At 40.4% G+C, this 17,631-nt stretch overlaps 1 protein-coding gene across 4 annotated transcripts; it reads left to right on the forward strand.

The window, feature by feature from the left end:
* Nucleotides 1–487: 487 nt before the first annotated feature.
* PRMT9 (protein arginine methyltransferase 9) lies at nt 488–16,048 on the forward strand. 4 transcript variants are annotated; one of them, XM_015625642.3, is made up of 14 exons: nt 488–594; nt 867–973; nt 1,528–1,740; nt 2,161–2,309; nt 3,195–3,431; nt 3,922–4,089; nt 5,164–5,266; nt 6,330–6,436; nt 8,371–8,563; nt 12,132–12,315; nt 13,449–14,160; nt 14,855–15,008; nt 15,411–15,533; nt 15,719–16,048. In XM_015625642.3, exons 3-14 carry the CDS (start codon nt 1,555–1,557, stop codon nt 15,932–15,934), a joined length of 2,532 nt encoding a protein of 843 aa, XP_015481128.1. In that variant the 5' UTR covers nt 488–594; nt 867–973; nt 1,528–1,554; the 3' UTR covers nt 15,935–16,048. The 4 variants fall into 4 exon arrangements, with proteins under 4 accessions (XP_015481128.1, XP_015481130.1, XP_015481129.1 ...); XM_015625644.3 differs by having other exon boundaries at nt 1,531–1,740; XM_015625643.3 differs by having other exon boundaries at nt 867–969.
* Nucleotides 16,049–17,631: the final 1,583 nt, after the last annotated feature.

Consider the following 17,631-nt stretch of genomic DNA (forward strand, 5'->3'; position numbering starts at 1 on the left):
TCCCCGCAGCAGGCAGCTCCACAGGGAAGGTCAGTGGTGTCACAGGCACGGAAGGGAGCAGGATACGGAATTTGAGATGGGGAGCAAAGCTCTGCGTTTTGCTCCTCGCGATCTGCTGCTGCCGAGCAGAGCTGTCAGCCGAAGGTCCAAGAAAAGCTTGTTTATGACTTAAAGCTTCTGTTGTTCTCATCTGAGGTCCTCGGGATTTACCGAGACGGGAATGAAAACTACGAGTCGGGAGCGCCGTGACGGCAGGGCACTGGAGGGAGGCAGCGCCTACTCAGCGCTGGGCGGCATTTAAGGTGGTGGTGCTTTCGTGCTGGCCCTGACCAGCACGGACGGCCAAGGGACCGCACCGGGCATTGCTGCGGACCGCTTCCACAGCCCTGCCTTAGCAGGAGCCGCACTGCCGGTTTCCAGAGGGCAGGATGCGGGCCGGGCGAGGACGGGAGAGTGAGAACACCTTATCCCAGAGGGCTGGCTGCCGCTCGGCGCCTGCGCGATGGCCGCGGCCCGGCGGCGCTATGGCGGCGGCCTGCGAGCGCGGGCCCTGACGGCCGGCCCTGGAGCCCATGATGGATGGTCCCGGAGCAGGTGATGGCCCAGAGCAGGGGGAGCCTCCACGTCCCCCCGCAGCCTGCCGGGGCAGCCCGTCGTAGGGCAGTGCCTGGAGCCCTGGCTCGGCCCCACGGCGGCCCTGCCCCGGCCCCAGTGCGAGCGGCGGGGCCTGCCCGGCTCTGCGCGTCCCGGGGCGGGCTTGAGTGGCTGAACTTTGGTCTGCGTTTTGTTGCTTATTTTATTTTATTTTTAAGAAAACAGAAAAAAAAAAAAAAGGTCTAGTCGTGATGGTGTTGTGTTTCTTGCAGTCCTTCTCCAGGAAACCTTGGTGTTCTTCAGCTTTGGGACGCATCTTTACATACTATAGCCCTGCTCACCTGACTACCTTTGAAAGTTACAGACGTAACACAGGCAGGTATAAAAATGTGCATATTGGTTCTGGTCACTCTTTTTAATGTTTTCTTGAAGGAAAAAATAGCCGTGGTACCTTGTCTAAAATAAACTGTGAACTTCTTAGCTCTGTGTTCTGAGGCTTTGACTTATGAAGATGCTGTTGTGCAAGCAGAAGAAATTTAACCTGCAGATTTTGTGGTTGATTGTGAAATTTATTGAGTGCATTAACTTCCAGTGTGTAAAACTGTTTGGTCAGAGATGTGCTAAAATGTCTGTTACAAAAATGAATTTTAAAAAGTCAGAAATGTAATCTGTTTCCAGGACCTGGTTTAATCTAGATGTGGTGCACACTTGATTTTTGAATGATGAGCACTCAGAGCTGATGGAATTATCAGTAGTGTGAAGATTAGATGGTTTTAAATCTTTAGGGCTTGGTGGGAGGAGAGATGTCTTTACTAAATGCCAGTGAAAACTGAAATGTTTTTTGACCTGTCAACTTTGTGTACAAACATTCTGGCCTACAGTATGTGTGACTTTTTTTTCTTTTTTCTTTTTTCTTTTTTTTTTTTTTTTTAGAAGAAGTGAGTATTTAGATCCTTCAGAATGCCCAACTCCAATGCTAAACTTCATACTAACCACAGGGGTGGCCGGGAAGCCAGCAGACGGGAATTGGTTTCCAGGTCTTTACAGAGTGCTCAGCATTGCCTTGAGAACCAGGATTTTGGAACTGCATATGCTCACTATCTCTTGGTACTAAATCTAGCTCCCGAGTTAAAAACTACTGTCAAAGTAAGTGTTCTCCAAATTGCTTGCAACTGTATTTATTGTAGTTCTCTCGAGGGCTTTGTCACATGTTTTGTACTTGTGATTTGTTGCATTTAACTGACTTCTGTTTTTATTGAAGACAGAATTGGGAAAATCAGTAACAATTGGGATGGCCAATGACTTATTTAATGAGCTCTGTGTGAAGGGAGTTCATAGAATCTTCTTTTAGTCTCTGTGTGTCAATGGCATTTAATAAAAACAGAGCCTTGTTAGTACTGGAGCATGCATTAATATACGCGCAGGCTTTCGGTAAACGCTGCTGGGTGCTCATCCTCATGTGTGGCTGTCCAGGTCTATGTCAGGACACCTCCAGACATTTTCAGGGCTCAGTTCCCTACTCCTGGCAACTCCCAGCACCTCAGTGGTCTATGCTTTATTTTCTAGGAAACATTTCAGTTTGCTCTCTTTAAATGGGCGGAAGAACTGGATTCTCTGGCACGGATTCAAGATCTGTTTAACTGCTATGAACAAGCACTTGAACTGTATCCCAATGATGAAGTGATCTGTAACAGTATGGGAGAACATCTCTTCAGGTTTGTAGTGATGTATATCCAGTTTTTGTAAGGGTCATGTTGTAAATACAAACACATTCAAATCTGTTTGTTTTAAATAGCTTAAAAAGAGTAGCCAGTGCTAAAATAAATGTTGTTAATCACAGAAAAAGTGGGAGAAAAAAGTGCCACCATGTTTTGTTGTTGCTCAGGTCTTCTAAGGCTGGAATTTTAAGACTGAAATCATAGATTATAATCCAGGTGGTTTTAGTTAGGTTTCCTTTTTGTAATTTCTTTGTTTTAAAGGAACACCTGTCTGAGCATTGAGTATTAAAATGTATACAAATATCTGATAGATTGAGGGCTTTTTTCAGTGCTGTCCAATTTGAAATTATGCTGTAGGTATCAAAACTTGATTCAGATTCACTATTTAGTTTCTTTTTGGTTTCTTTTAATTTCTTTTTTCAAAATTGGCACTTAATGCAAAAGCTGACAACTCAAAATTCAGTGGTTTTGCAGATGTTGCAGTTAAATAGAGTACCAGCAGTTTTATAGCATTCTCATGAGTTTATAACATTCTCTTGAGTTGAGTATCTGTGAGAATGGATTGCAGAGCTGCTGCTGTCATATTGTTGCAGTGAGTTCTCGTAAATAAAACCTGTTTTACTTTGTCAAAGGATGCAGTACTGGATGAAGGTTGGCACACACAGTGGTGTTTCTGAACTGGCTTTGTATTTTACAGTGGCTTGATGTAAAGTTATAAATCATTGTTTTTCATAAAGGAATGCCGCTTTTTCTAAAGATAATTTTTCTAGCTAAGGCAAAATATTTCTGTTATCTTTTAGCTGACTTCAGACTTCTTTACAGACCCTCAGATGTTCACAGCTGCATGCATACTTTCCATTTGTTTGTCATTTTTGCTCTTAGAATGGGCTTCAGAGACGAAGCAGCTGGGTATTTTCATAAAGCAGTGAAGCTCAACCCTGACTTTGCCGATGCCAAGGAGAATTTTTACCGCGTTGCAAACTGGCTGGTGGAGCGTTGGCACTTCATCATGCTCAACGATGCCAAGAGGAACTTCACCTATCTCAGGGCCATTGAGAACGCTGTGCACTCAGGGAGCAAATCTGTCCTGGATATCGGAACGGGAACAGGAATTTTGAGGTACACCACAATGCATGTTTCACGTGAATTTAGTAGAAAAGTAGTGGTTGCCTGACAAAATTTGGCTGAGAATGGAAAAAATAACTACTTTGATCCTTTCATGGAGACAGAATTTGAGAAAGCAAGCAAAGCTTTCAGAAGCCAGTGAGTCTGGAGATTAGTGTCTAGCAGTATTTTTTGAACCTTTTTTCATTATTTGTTGTAGATGCTTTTTGTGCCGATAAGTGTTCTTCAAATTTAATTACTCATGTGGGTTTTGAAGTTGTAATGTTATTTATCCTGTCTTTAAATATTGACTGTAAAGAGTAGATTCAACAGAGCTGAGGGAGTGTCCTTACTGTGGTGGTTTTTTTTTGCTGATAACATATCAAGAGGATATCAACTTGTGCAATATCAGTATTCACACAAGAGATACCAGTTAATTGCAGGATCATTTTTAGACTTGAAGCAGATGTGGAGGAGGGGAAAACCCCTGATTCTTGTTTTTCAGTATGTTTGCAAAAAAGGCGGGAGCATCTTTTGTCTATGCCTGCGAATTATCCAAAACCATGTATGAACTTGCCCGTGATGTGGTGGCAGCAAATAATATGGAAAGAGAGATCAAACTTCTGCATTTGAAGTCACTTGATATAGAAATTCCAAAGGACATACCTGAAAGGTACGTTGTTGCTTTCTCTTCTGAGAATTGGGTATTTTGGGTTTGCTCTTAAGTTCAAGAAAATAGGAAATGTCTTGTGACCCAAACAGGAAATAACATTGCTGTGATATTGCTCATAACGTGGAAAGGTTCTCTGTATCATATTTTATGTGTTTAAAGAGCAAAAATGACAACATGTTCTTCAAATCATCCTAATTTCTATGGTAGATGAACAGTGTCGTAAATTAAAGAGTTTAATTCTTTGATGGTGGGAGCTTTGGGGCATACTGCAGCAATGGGGAAAAAAAATTAGATTACTATGTCATAAAAGTAATTTTAACATGCTTTTATACTTTTAAGATCTTGTGGCTCACTTCTGCAGCCTTTGAAAAGGATGGAGTTACTGGCATTTAATAAAGTTTTGGTGATGGTACAGGCTTGTGATCTGAAATGATGAAGCTCTTGGTTTAGGCCAATCAAGCCTTGCCTAATTGTGTCAGCTGAGCTACTGTAACATATATATCACTTTAATGTATATAATGAGTTACTAGATGTCAACTATTAATAAATAAATTACTGCCGTTCTGGAAATGTCACCTCTTATTGTGCTGTATGTTTTTTGGTTTAATTCCAGAGGATTTAAGATTTTAGGGTTGTTAGTCTGTGTAGGAATTTTATTGTGCTTTGATTATAGTTTTGGAGGTTTTAATTCCCTTTCATACACATGCACGAGTACATGCTATTGCACAAAATATATATTCTGCAGTATCATTGGCTGTGTGCCCAGGCTGAAACATCTTCCTGTTTTGGCTAGATTCTTCCCACACAATTTATTTATAAATGCTGAGGAAGAAGCTTTACAGTAAATTCTTGCTCAATATTTGCTCTCTTTTATCTGTATCTTCAATTACTTCTAACAACAATTCAAAACACATAATTTTTTGGAAGAATTAAATTGCTCACATGCACTGAAACTCCAGAATGTTGTTAAAAGTTTTGCTCTGAGCTCATATTGGTATGGTGGGTTTTTTCTTTTAAAAGAATGATTGATTGTTGACACAAGTGTTTGTTATACATCATATTTTTCTTGTCTAGAGTTTCCTTGGTTGTCACAGAAACAGTTGATGCTGGCTTATTTGGAGAAGGAATTGTGGAGAGCTTGATACATGCTTGGGAACATCTGCTTTTACAACCAAAGGTAGGTGATGTGGGTACCTGTGCATGTGCACATATTCCAGGCATATGGGAATGAGAAATAGTTGTCTTGAAAATATTTCATACCTTTCGGTATGCTATAAATGAGCAATCTGGGTTTGCTCCATGAATTTGATTTTGGTGAGTGGCATTGAAGCAGAACATACATTGTACTTCTGTGAGCTCTGTGTTCTGAGTAAACAGGTATTTGCAAAGCATGTTTCCCTGATGTAACCTTCCTTCGTCTCAGATGGTTCACTCTTAATCACTGTTCATTCATTTATTTAAAATCTTTCTTGCCCCCTATCTTTATACATAGCATCAAGTAAACGCAAAAGGGTTTGTGTGGATCTTAAGTGCACAGTCAGTCTAAGCAGAAAATGCTGAATTGTGGTAGAATTATTTCTCACTGTAACATTTGGGAACACTCAGTTATACTTCGGAGAATAAATAAATGTATTTTTGCTGATTTGAACCTTTTTGGAAGAATGAGCAATTCCATTTGGTCTCAGCTTTTACTTAGTATTTTGTGGTTTTGCTAGTACATTAAGCAATATGTATGACAAGCAATATATGACAAGGAGTCTTACATAGCCCAATCTCTGTTAAGCTAATATTCCTCCTAATAGAAGGACTTCTCTTTATTTTGTCCTTGTCTTGATTCCAACTCACTTAAAATAAAAGTTGTAGTGGGCTGAAACCCTTTGTGTTATACTGAATTGAAACTGATGACCTCTAGTGTTAAGGAATGATCCATAACAGAAAAGTCATCGCATGTTTCACTATACTCTTAACAGTGTTTTTCAATCTGCATTTTGTTAGAGTTACACGGAGGAAGTAATAGACTGAAGAGTGAAGCTGATGCCTGGTCACATTGAAACACTGTATTTAAAAGACTCCTTTAATGGTCAACAGAATGCCAAAGGCTGGTGACTGTACCAGTCACTAAGAACTTGGTGATGTTTTGACTGTCACTTGAATGGCTCACTGACATGTAACTTAGGCTTTTCAGTAATGGTAGAAATAGGCCACAGTCTCATTGCATGTTGTTGTTCATGTTTTCACAGCCTAAAAACCAAGACAATAGTGCTGGAGACTATGGCAGAGTTATTCCTGCAAGTGCCACAATATTTGGGATGGCAGTGGAATGCAAGGAGATACGTAGACATCACAGGTGTGTTTAAACTCCGGCACAGCTTGAACTCACTTTTTTTATTTGGGAAGAGAGACTGGTTGTTTTTATTGACCATTGCTCATTTACTTTGCTCTTTATTTTTTGAATGGCTGATTATCTGTTTAACTAAAAAGATTCCTGCTCTCACCATCCACACTCCTTTCCCAGGCTTTTTTTTTTTTTTTTTTTGCACCAGCTCCCTACCCCTTTGAGGTTCAGATTTTCTGGACCCAGTATTCATACAGTTATGCTGAAACACCTGCCTTGAACACATGCTAAAGAAATTTAATTCTTCATAGTAAAATTTTGTCTCAATTTCAGAATTGGAGATTCTTGGATTAACACTTGGCCTTTATCCTCATTTTACCCTCTTTATAATCTGTTCTATACCTCACTTCTGGATCTAACCCTGGATCCTGTAAAGCCTAAGTGTTGATGACCTCAGCTGTCCCTACCTATCTGAATGTCCTTTGCCTAGTTCTGAACTGGCATACAGTCGGATTTCTTTGCTGAGACCAGTTCTGACTGTGTATCAATTGCTTTCATATTTATTCCAATCTTTTAGAACAGTATCGTTGTATAGAGACAGTCTCTGTCTGAGAGGTTTGGACTTGATGTATTTTGTTTAGGATTAATATTGTTGTAGATTAGAGAAAATACTAACTTCTAGAGGAGCTCCAGCACACTGAATGAAGAGCAGCCAGGCTGCATCAGTGATTTCTCTAGTGCAGTAGACTTGGAAAATGGTCAGAAAGAGAAGGAAGTTCCCATGATAGATGGTCTCAGAATAATTTCTTTTATAAGTTAATTATTCATCAATTAGAAGAGGTTTTGGCTTGAAACTGGGCATTTCGTTCCTTACAAAATTTAAATAGAATGAAAGTTAATTTGCTGTTAACTTTGGATTGTTGAATTGACGTTCCATTTTAATAGCTTAAGATCAGGTGATTAGCAGGACTGAAGTGACTGTCACAAATTAATTATATGCTGTAGGGAAAAAAAAGGTCACTTTTAAATTTCTTGCCTTTATAGTCTGAGATCCCCTTTTGCTCCAGTAAAAATATTTAAGACTATTTTAACAAGTCCTGTTTTTATGTAAAACACTTGCCTGTTCTCAGATTTCAACTATGCAGATTTCTTTGAATTATTTTGATGTTCGTGCCTTCACATTTCCTGAAGTGTTTTCACATCAATGGGAAAGCTTTGGGGTTTGGATGTTTTTTTTCTGAGCAGGAGGCTTAGTGAAATAGCAGTGTGGAAGTATCTTTTTTCTCATTATTTTTATATCATCTAGCTCAGCATGATGATATTAAGTTATATTAAGTGGTCTGCCTAGACCACTTAATATAACTTTTATTTGAGCTTTTACTCATGCTTTAATTTTTTTTTTGATTGGTTAGAAGTAGACATAGAGCCCAGAATTGAAAGAATATGTGGTTTTTTTTCCCAAAGTGCCTTTAAAAGTGTGTTTAATTTATCATCAAACACTGATTCATCTTGCTGCGAGAAACCCCTTTCAGTCCAATTGTTGATAATCTTGCATATCACAGCCATCTCTCTGTGTCTGATCTTCTACCTTGTATTCTCTCCCATTCTTTCAGTAACTTTAAGTTAGGCTTCATTTCTTGTGCTCTGATTGGTATTGGTGTTTTTTCCTAGGATGTAGTGAAATTCTTAACATGTATTGGGTTTTTTCTTAGTTTCTGGAGACAGCATTCAGTTCTCATTCTTGCAAGTGAGGCACATTTTCTGCACTTTAGAGCTGCTCTGAACATGACAAAAAACCCACAGAATTGTTTTAGTGTTTTTTTAACTTCTCTGTTCTAACACACTGTACATTTTAAAATAATTAGTCAGCCTAGGGAGAATTTCCTTTAGGTGTTTGGTCAAATTACGTGGAATTTAATTTCTCCTCTGTTTGCCTTTACTCCCAGAGTGGGAATGCAAGAAATTGCTGGTGTGTACTTGTCAAATTCAGTGCAGTTCTTCAGTCCCACATATGCTGCTGCTGGCTCAGAGGAAACTGTGGAGCCCTACACCACGGAGAAGCTCAGTCGTATTCCTGGGGGTTACAGAGCCCTCACAGAACCCTGTCAAGTCATGACAGTAGATTTCAACGATCTGCAGGTAATGATTTTTCTTACACTCTTCTTAAGTAATCTTTTTATGATAGTGAAAGTCCCATATCTAACTTGGTTTTGGGTTCAACTTCAGAACAGTTCACAGGTGCAATGTTGGCAGGGTTGCACTGAAATCCTCTGGTGGTTTTGATGCTTGTCTGGTTGAGTGGTGATGTGATTCCTCAGATGATAATGCAATTTTTTTGAAGGTGAAGCTTTTTTGTTTATTTGGCATAGCTTAGGGAACTTTATAAACTACCTCAGCATAAGATCAAACAGGTACAGGCCTCAGTACAGGGAGGCAACAGCAGGATGCAAGAGATCCATCCTAAATGATTTATGCAGTTGTGGAGCTGACTTAGTTTATTCCTCCAAAGTCAGTCTTCACGAAGCTCTTGAAGACAGTATTTTCCATCTGACATAAAAATATAAATGTTAGTGGGTAAGTAAAAGAGGAGATGAAGAAATTATTCAACCATTTGGTTCCACACTTCAGCTCCTTTGTGTCTTAGGGTATTTCTGTCACATAAAATCTAGTCACATAATTTTGTGTATTTAACAGAAAATACATTTGTACGTGTGTGCTAAATACGCCTGAACTGGAAGGCAAAGAGCTCAGCCTCTGCAGCTGAGCTTGCTAAAAAGATGATACATCTGATCTCTGGTGTGCTTCTTGCTCATTGACCTGTGGTGAGGAGCTAGCATTGAGTCAGAGCTTAAATTAGATTCTGTTATATAAATGAAATTATTCTTGGCTGCTGCTTGGCCAAGAGTTGCAGTTTGTGAATCAATAGCTTTTCCTAGTTGGCTTGTCTGACATCCTGAAATGAGAAATGAAATAAGACTCTTCAGTATACTATTGGGAGCAATCTCCGTGACCTAATGTTGCTTCTGCTTCCAGCATCAATAAGAAACTATTGCTCTCATCTGAGAGATGTCTGTTCTTAAGCATCTGCCTGCTGGCAAACATGTAAGGATAATTTTGAAGAGTAAAGAACAGTGTTATTCTTTAAGTCATGTTTCAGAAGTGCTCCTTTGAAGTTTCAGTTAGACTAATGGAGCGCTCCTGTCATGAAATGTTAAGATACTTGAGGAAAAAGGAAGAAATGCCACTGTTATGAATCAGTGATGTGTTTGGGAATCCTTGGTTACTGTTTGTTGTTACTTTGTCACTGGGCAAATGTGGCAGTTCCAGACGCTGGTTGGAAGGTTACTTCCAGTGTGGATTTTTTTGTTTGTTTGTTTTTGGTTTGTAGCTTTTCTTTTTTTATGTGTTATGTTATGGCCACACCTTGATGTTCAGTCAATGTAGAATGAGAATTTTCTCTAAAAATGAGAAAAAAATGTCTTTGTTCCTATTGTAAGAAGAAAAAATTCTCCTAAACTTAGAAACAGTAGCAGAATTAGCAACTAAGAACAGAAATTCAGATAAGAAATCACTTAGAACTAGTAAGGTAATTTCCAAGGCCTATTTTCTAAACTTCTGTTTCAAAGAACTAGAGGGATGTTGCATTTATTCTGCTTGTGCTAATTATACAGACCTAAACTGGCAGAACTGAGAAGGCTTAAAATACAGTACAGCAGTGTTTCTCAAATTGTGTTGTAGGAGGCTCCAAAGACATCAGTACAGATCAGAGCAATAATAAGTCAAAATTCACAAATAATAATAATTTCAAAAAAGGAGCTGCTTTATGGTGATTACTTTATTACTGCTGTTATTAGCAGCAGCAGCTCAGTCCCTCCCAGGCAGGGGAATGAGGTGTGGCTGTAATTATATTTGCACACAGCCAGGTGCTACTTTTATGTTTGCTGGCAGCAAATCAGTGCCACTGGCAGGGGAAGTGTTTACCTCTGTAGCCAGTAATTAAAGCTCAGTCTCACTTTCAGGCCCTAAAGGAACTGTGCTTTTGCCAACAGTTACAGATTTTGGCTCTTCCTAATCATTCATGATGGAATATGTGAGAAATGGTGGATCAAGACATAGGAAACTCTATAACTGCATTCTTTCTGTAGATCTTCCTTCTGTTTATAGGTCTTTCTCATTCAGAGGACATATGTGGCATTGAATAATTTTGGTGTTTTACTGCCGGTTCCTGTGCCATTGCTTTATTTTCTTTGCTCTTTCTTTCGCAAAACTACTTGATAAATTGCCATCCTGATGTGCTATGGCTGTTTAAATCTGTAATTGGCATAAATAATAGAAGAAGGTTTATGAAGTCGCAAATGTGAGAAATAAATATGGGTTAAGTAGCATGGAAGTGAGCAGGGAAAGCTGAAATAAGCCTTCAAATGGGTTTTTAAGTGATGGCAATGTAACACTGCAGTTACTAGAACCCACTGGATGAGAACCTTGGGCCTGCTGCTTTTGAGGAATAATCAGGAAGAATACTTCTAATATCAAATGCACTTCTCTACCTGTTCAGCTTCCCAGAAACCAAAAACCAGATACACGATTGTGCTCTTACAGTCTTACTTGAAGGGGCTTGATGCCAGCAAAGCTTCAACTAACTATTCTTTTCTTCACTAGCTGAGGAGGTACCAAAAAGATGACTGGCAGCAAAGCATTTCTATCGAAGAACAGTGAGATCTTACAATGAACTTTGTTATCATCCAGTAATTTTAACTTGCCCATTGTTCAGCCATCTCAGTTGTGAGAAGAGGGATAGACAGGCTCTTGGAGAACACCAACTGAAGAAGGAAGAATGAGAAACCCAGCATGTGACAGCTACTCCCGTCCTCAGAGCAGATCAGGAAGTTGATAAATGTTTTGGAAGGGCTATTACTAAGCAGAATAGCTGTTTCTGAGAGAATCTTTGGTCCCTTGTGCTTGTCCTCTTGTTAATTGGTTTATGCTGGAACTAAAATGTATGTGCTGGTCCTTTTGTGCTTGTGAATGTTGGTAGCAGAAGGTAATTCCTGAAAAAAATAAACATGGAAAAAGAATTCATATTCAAAACTTTTTAGGAGTATTGGAGAATCTATAAATTATGCCTTTTGGGTAGACCTTAAGGTCTTCCCAGTAGTGAGATTGTACATGTCTGAGCTTTTACACAAGGCCTACACAGTCCAGATAGCAGATAAAACACCCTCAAAGGTGTTTGACTTCCTGTTTTTATAATGACTCTGCAGGCCTATATTTGAGCAAATTCACAGTACACAGTATTTCTAGAACTGAGCATAGGTTTTAAGTAAAACATGTCCCTGAGCATTGGCTTGAGCCCAGACAAAAACCTGGATCTGTTTTTATTCCTTCTCATAAGGCAAGCCCTGCCAGTCTGAAGTCTTTCTTGCAGTTTTCAGTGGGTTTAAATGTGTGTATTCTTAGTTGTAGGCATGATTGCTTCTCATAGATACAGCTTATCCATGTGGGAAATGGCTCTTGCCATGTGGGAAGACAGTTCCTATGCTCGTGAGTACTAATAATTATTGTAGAGGCTCGGTAACCTCTAGTTTCTATTGGATGCTCTCATGGATTGGTGCAGAAATTTCGGATTATTTAGTTTAATTAAACCAAATTTTTATTTATGGAAATAAACTCCCCCACTTTTTTTTTTTTCTTTTTCTGCTTTGGTCAGGAGCTGAAAAGCCTGGCAGCTAGAAAGCCCTGGAAGCTCAGCCTTCCAGTCACTGAAGGAGGAGTACTGGATGCTGTTGTGGTGTGGTTTGTACTGCAGCTTGATGATGAGCACTCTCTATCTACGAGTCCCAGTGAGGAAAGTTGCTGGGAACAGGCAGTGTATCCTGTGCAGGGTCTCGTTGGTATGTCCTGTGGGTTTGCTTGTTGTGGTACATTAACTTGGTTAATGTACCTTAACTTTTGTTTTGGGCTGGTTTTTTTTCATTTTGATAAATTTGTTTATCTCAGAGACTAGGAAGTCTAAATAGAAGTTCAACAGCAAGTAGCTGAGAGGTTGTTCCTGATTGTGTTTCTGGTCTGTAGAGCCCAGTCCCTGCATCAGGGCTTGTTTGTGGGACTTTGCTGTTAAGCAGATGAAATCTGGGAGAATACTTTTCATTAAGTTGGTTTATTTATTGTACTGAATTCAATGCACCGTGGAACATCTCCAAAAAGTGGGGCTACTGACTGGATCACTTGGTGAACATCTGACTTAGGAGAGGAAGGGGGACAAGGTGAGGTAGGAATTGCTAGCTGCTACTGCCACAAAACCAAAATTAAACATTTCTACCCCATGTGGGATTCATCTTGGATACTCTCCACATACAGGCATTGGCAGTGTCATTTTTAACAGTGTCTACTCTGTATTATTCACCAGCTTTTATTTTCCTGTTTCCTAGAATTTTAGAATATCTCAAGCTGGAAGACACCCATAAGGATCATAGAGTCCAGCTTCCTGCTTTTTGCAGGACTACCTAAAATTAAATCATCTGAGAGCATTATCCAGGTGCTCTTTGCACTCTGGCAGGCTTGGTACTGTGACTACTACCCTGAGAACCTGTTCCAGTGACTGATAATTCTGTGCATGAAGAACCTTTTCTGAATGTCCCATCTGAAGTTCCCAGATGCAGCTTCATTCCATTTTCTCACGTGGTGTCTCTCAAAGAGATCAGCACCTTCCCCTCCACTGCCACCCTTGAGGGGGGTCTAGACTGTGATGAGATTTTCCCTCAGCCTGCTCTTCTCCAGGCTAAACAAAACAGGCTGGAGTGTTAGAACTTCATAAGTCTTGCCCCTGAGGCCTTTCTCTATCTTGGTCATCGTGCTCTGCACACACTCTAATGGTTTGGTGGCCTCATATTGTGGCACAGATATGAACAAATGAGATAATGGGATGGGTTGGTTGGTTGGTTTCCTTGTTTCAAACACTGTAAGGCTCTTCAGTGATGTATCTGTAAAGTAACTGACATGACTTTTTATATGCTCTTTTGCCAAGACTATTCTGTGAAGACTGGAGATACTGTGATGATGGAAGTTTGCTGCCAAGACTGCTACTTGAAGATCCAGAAGATTTCTTCTTTGCCTTCGGAGTGTGGGATGGATTTCAGTGACAGAGACGACACGCTGAGTTTGGGCAATGAGGCTGAATTATGTAATGCTCTGGCTGGACTTCAGACAAGCACCAAACAGGATGGCAGCACTCCAGTGTGTGTGCTGGAATCCACAGAAATAGCCCTGCTGAATGACATAGCCTATCATGAATGCTTTAAAGCTGCCATGAGCAAAGTGCTGCTGTCATTAAATCCAAGTAAGGACTTGCACTCCATGGACATTGATGGACATGGTAGCAGGATAAACCTCCAAGAGCATCAAAACAAGAGCTCTCTAGATGTGGATCCTGATGCTTTGTACATTTTAGATGTTTCTGAAGGCTTCTCCATCCTGCCAATTATAGCTGGCAAGCTTGGACCAGTTAGAGCCTACAGTTCTGTTGAGAAAGAACAGCATCAGGCAGCACTAAATGTCATTGCAGAAGCAAACAATTTCCCGAAGGAAACATTAGAGTTTTGGCTCAGCCACTTAGAAGAAGAAAGTGTAGTGCTACAGAGACCCAAATCAGACAAATTGTGGAGTATTATTGTCTTGGATGTTATAGAGACATCAGGTTTAATCCAGCAGGAAGTGATGGAAAAGGCTGCAATATCCAGGTATGGTTTAAAAGGACAAAAATATTCCTAGGAATCTGTAATTACTTGAAAAATTTTAAGACTATTCCTCATAACTGTCTAATTACTGTTATGTTGCATCTGTAGAAGAAGGTTTTTGCCTTGGATTGAACCTCCCAGTGTTTGTGGCATGACCATTGTATACATTATATCTTTTAAAAAAGCATCAAGATTTCATCATCTCAGATTCCTTTCTCTTTTTTTTTAATGCAAGAATATGAATGAATGATCATATTCCTTGGTCTGTCAAAAGTTTTCAGGATAGCAAAGAATAACCAAGGTAGCTTCTAATGCAAGGTTAGAAAAGCCCAGATTCGTGTACATGTCAAACGGTTGTCAGAACAAACTGGTCTTGCTAAAAGACAAACACGTAGTGTTAGAACAGCCAGGGAGGCAGCAGCAAAGCTGCTGTTCCTCACAGCAACTTCCAGGAGCTGGAAGGCAGAGGAGGAGAAGTAAAATAATGGAAATGGGTAACTAAGTGTGAAATGGATTTATCCCTTTTGTGGGCCTAGGGAAACTTTACAGTTAACCTTTGTGTTCAGTGATGGCACGTTATGCTTAGGAGCACTTGACTTCAGAGGAAATACCACCGTGCCTCTCTTAAATGTAGTTACTGTACTTTGATTACTGATGACTGATCAGTTTTACAGGTGACATCCCTTTCATTTTACAGGTGTTTACTCCACAGTGGAGGGAAGATTTTCCCACAGTATGTGTTGGTATATGGAATGCTTGTAGAATCGGAGTCTCTGCTGCTGGAGAGTGCTGTTCAAGGAACAGAACCAACCCTGGGGTTTAATATAGCCCCTTTCATCAACCAGTTCAAGGTGGGAAGCTGGTGGATGGCTTCCAGGCATGGTTTCAAAGCTGCAGCTGTTTAGCTGTTTAGATTTGGCGTGACCTGTAAAAAAACACTGTTGAAATTAGCAAGAGAGGTTTTTGTGACCACACAGGGACCTAAACTAAACTAAAATGGGTGATGTTTGTTTTAGAACTGGCTTCAAAGTTTTGTTCCAGTTACTGTACAGAGGAGTGCCTGTGCTATTACTGTTCCCAGGCAATTATATTCCAATGTTTTAAAAGGGATTAGAGGGCTATATTTTGCATTTTTGTGTATCTCTGACAGCCATTCCAGTAATTCTTGGCAACTTTTGTGTTACAATTTAAGTTTTCTACCTTTTCCCTTTGTAATGGCTACTGCTGTCTGAAGTTCTGGTCTATACTTTCAGGTACCTGTTCGTGTGTATTTGGATCTTTCCACGTTACCCTGTGTACCCTTGAGCAAGCCAGCAGAGCTCTTAAGGCTGGATCTCATGAACCCTCTGCTGAACAGCCCCAGCAGAGAAGTCAAGGTGAGTTCTGGGGCCCAAAGTGCATTTAACTACTCTTCTTCAGTGCTGCTTAATTGCTCCTGTGGGTTAAACATTTCAATACAAGATTTACTTGTCTGCAGCTGTCCCTGAAAAGGATAGAAATAGTTTGAACTAGTTCCTTTTGAAAGAAAAAAGTAACTGATTATTATTTCAAATATTTTTAGATACAAATTTGTAAGTCTGGCCGGGTCACTGCCATTCCCTTCTGGTATCACATCCATCTAGATGAAGACCATAGCTTGAACACATCTGATGAGTCCTCACACTGGAAACAAGCTGCAGTTGTTCTGGATGAGCCCATCCCAGTCCAGGTTGGAGATGAACTTGTACTTGATGTCCAACACCATAAAAGTAATATCAGCATTACAGTTAAAAGGTGAAGAATGTCCTCTGTGAAGTGATTTGTGCTCAATTACCTATGCATAAATGAACTGTTCAGAACAACACTGCTGTTACTTTGTATTAAAGTCTAAATTTTCTTTACTGATCAAAAAGGCTGATTTGTTGCTTTAATGATAAATACTTATGTTCCACTGCTGGACTAAAGTTTGCAGTGTAAGGGTATCTTACCAAGCAATTAGAGGAGGTATTGTCTTCACTGCAGATCAAACCTGACGGCTGGCTCTGTCCTAGTTTAGGGCAAATTTGGGAGAGAACCTCTAAATGGGGTTCTAAATTCAAATGACCTCTCTCTCCAACTGGTTTGGGAAAAAGAGATTTCTTTGAAGAAAAGTGGAAAAAACTGTTTATTTAACAGAAATTGAATAATATTGAACAATAAAACTTCCCACTGTTCGATGGGATGGCAAATCCAGGAAGAAAAGTCTTACATGTGGTGTAGCTTGGCTCACTCAGGTTCTTACCAGTCCCTCTGGCGCTGGAAAGTGCCGAGGCCCAGGCCCTGGTCTACAGGTGTGAGCTCCCGGGGTTTGGCTGGGGGTTTTTCAGTCCAGAGCAGGTTTGCACAGATTCAAGAGGAAAAAAAATCCAGGGAACTCCTCTGCCTCAGCTAGCTAAAACTAACTAAAAGCCAGAGAGAGCTCTGTCCTGCTGTCTATCCGTGCTGCAGACACCACAGTCCAGGAGCAGGATGTGTGGGAGTGATGTTTTCCTTTAACACAAACTGTGGCTTCTTCTCCCCCCCGCCTTTGCTCTCAGAGCCAGTCCTAAAGGTGCAGAACTCAGTATGTAACATAAACCAGGCCATTGGGGATACCAGTATCATAAAGTCACCCCAGGACAGGCTCATGTAGTGACTTCAGCAGTAGGACAGAGCTCTGCCACCAGGTCAGCTGTAGTCAGGGAAAAAAGCATCCAGGCACCTGTAGCAGCAATAAACAGCTGTGGCTGTTTGGGATAGAATCCTTGTTTCTCAAACTCTGATTCCACTACTCAGTTGCCAGAGCCTCCTACATCAGTGTACTGAGATGTTAGTCTTGTGGGAGGACATGCTGTGGAACAGCATTCCAGCTGCAGTATCACAAATCAGTGCTGCACACAGAGCATTCTGAAAAGACATCAAGGAGTGCTGTTGGGTAACTCAGTCTATATAATGGAAGGTAAAACTGGTAAACTTTGTAGAATCCCCCAGAGAATTTTTTTTCTGGGAATACAGTGGGCATTAGCTTGTCTGTAGAAAGTTGTATCAAATGTATCAGTCACTGCAGTGCTCCTGAATATCTTCTACAGCGTTACATCATGGTATAATCCAGGTAACCAGCTCCTTCTGTTAAATCTGTATACAAGTGGAAGACTTAATAAAAGCTTTGAACTCAGCACTGATTCTACCTCTGCAGAGAGGAGGAAGACTGTTAGCAAGATTTTTCTGTAGTTAATCTTCTTTTTACTGTGCAGTCTGTTCAATGAGAAGAGGCAATTGTGTGATCTTTCCCTTAACAGCAGCCTGTATAAAGAGCCATCCAAAAATTATTATTCTAGGAGTACTGGGCCTGCTGGAGCTATTACATACTCTTGTCTTGGTTTGGAAGACAGGTGTCTGCTAGGGAGGGCAGGAGCCTCCCTTGGAATGAAAATGTAGACCCCTTCCCTCTAAACTACTATAATTTTGAAATCAAGC

Source organism: Parus major, chromosome 4 (assembly GCF_001522545.3).
Source record: "Parus major isolate Abel chromosome 4, Parus_major1.1, whole genome shotgun sequence".
NCBI lineage: Eukaryota > Metazoa > Chordata > Aves > Passeriformes > Paridae > Parus > Parus major.

Bases quoted from the DNA above. Each gene is read 5' to 3' on its own strand.
- PRMT9 (XM_015625642.3), top strand. From the start codon at position 1,555: ATGCCCAACTCCAATGCTAAACTTCATACTAACCACAGGGGTGGCCGG. The intron at 2,310-3,194 runs GTTTGTAGTGAT...TTTTGCTCTTAG, and splicing joins ATGGGAGAACATCTCTTCAG to AATGGGCTTCAGAGACGAAG. The intron at 4,090-5,163 runs GTACGTTGTTGC...TTTCTTGTCTAG, and splicing joins CCAAAGGACATACCTGAAAG to AGTTTCCTTGGTTGTCACAG.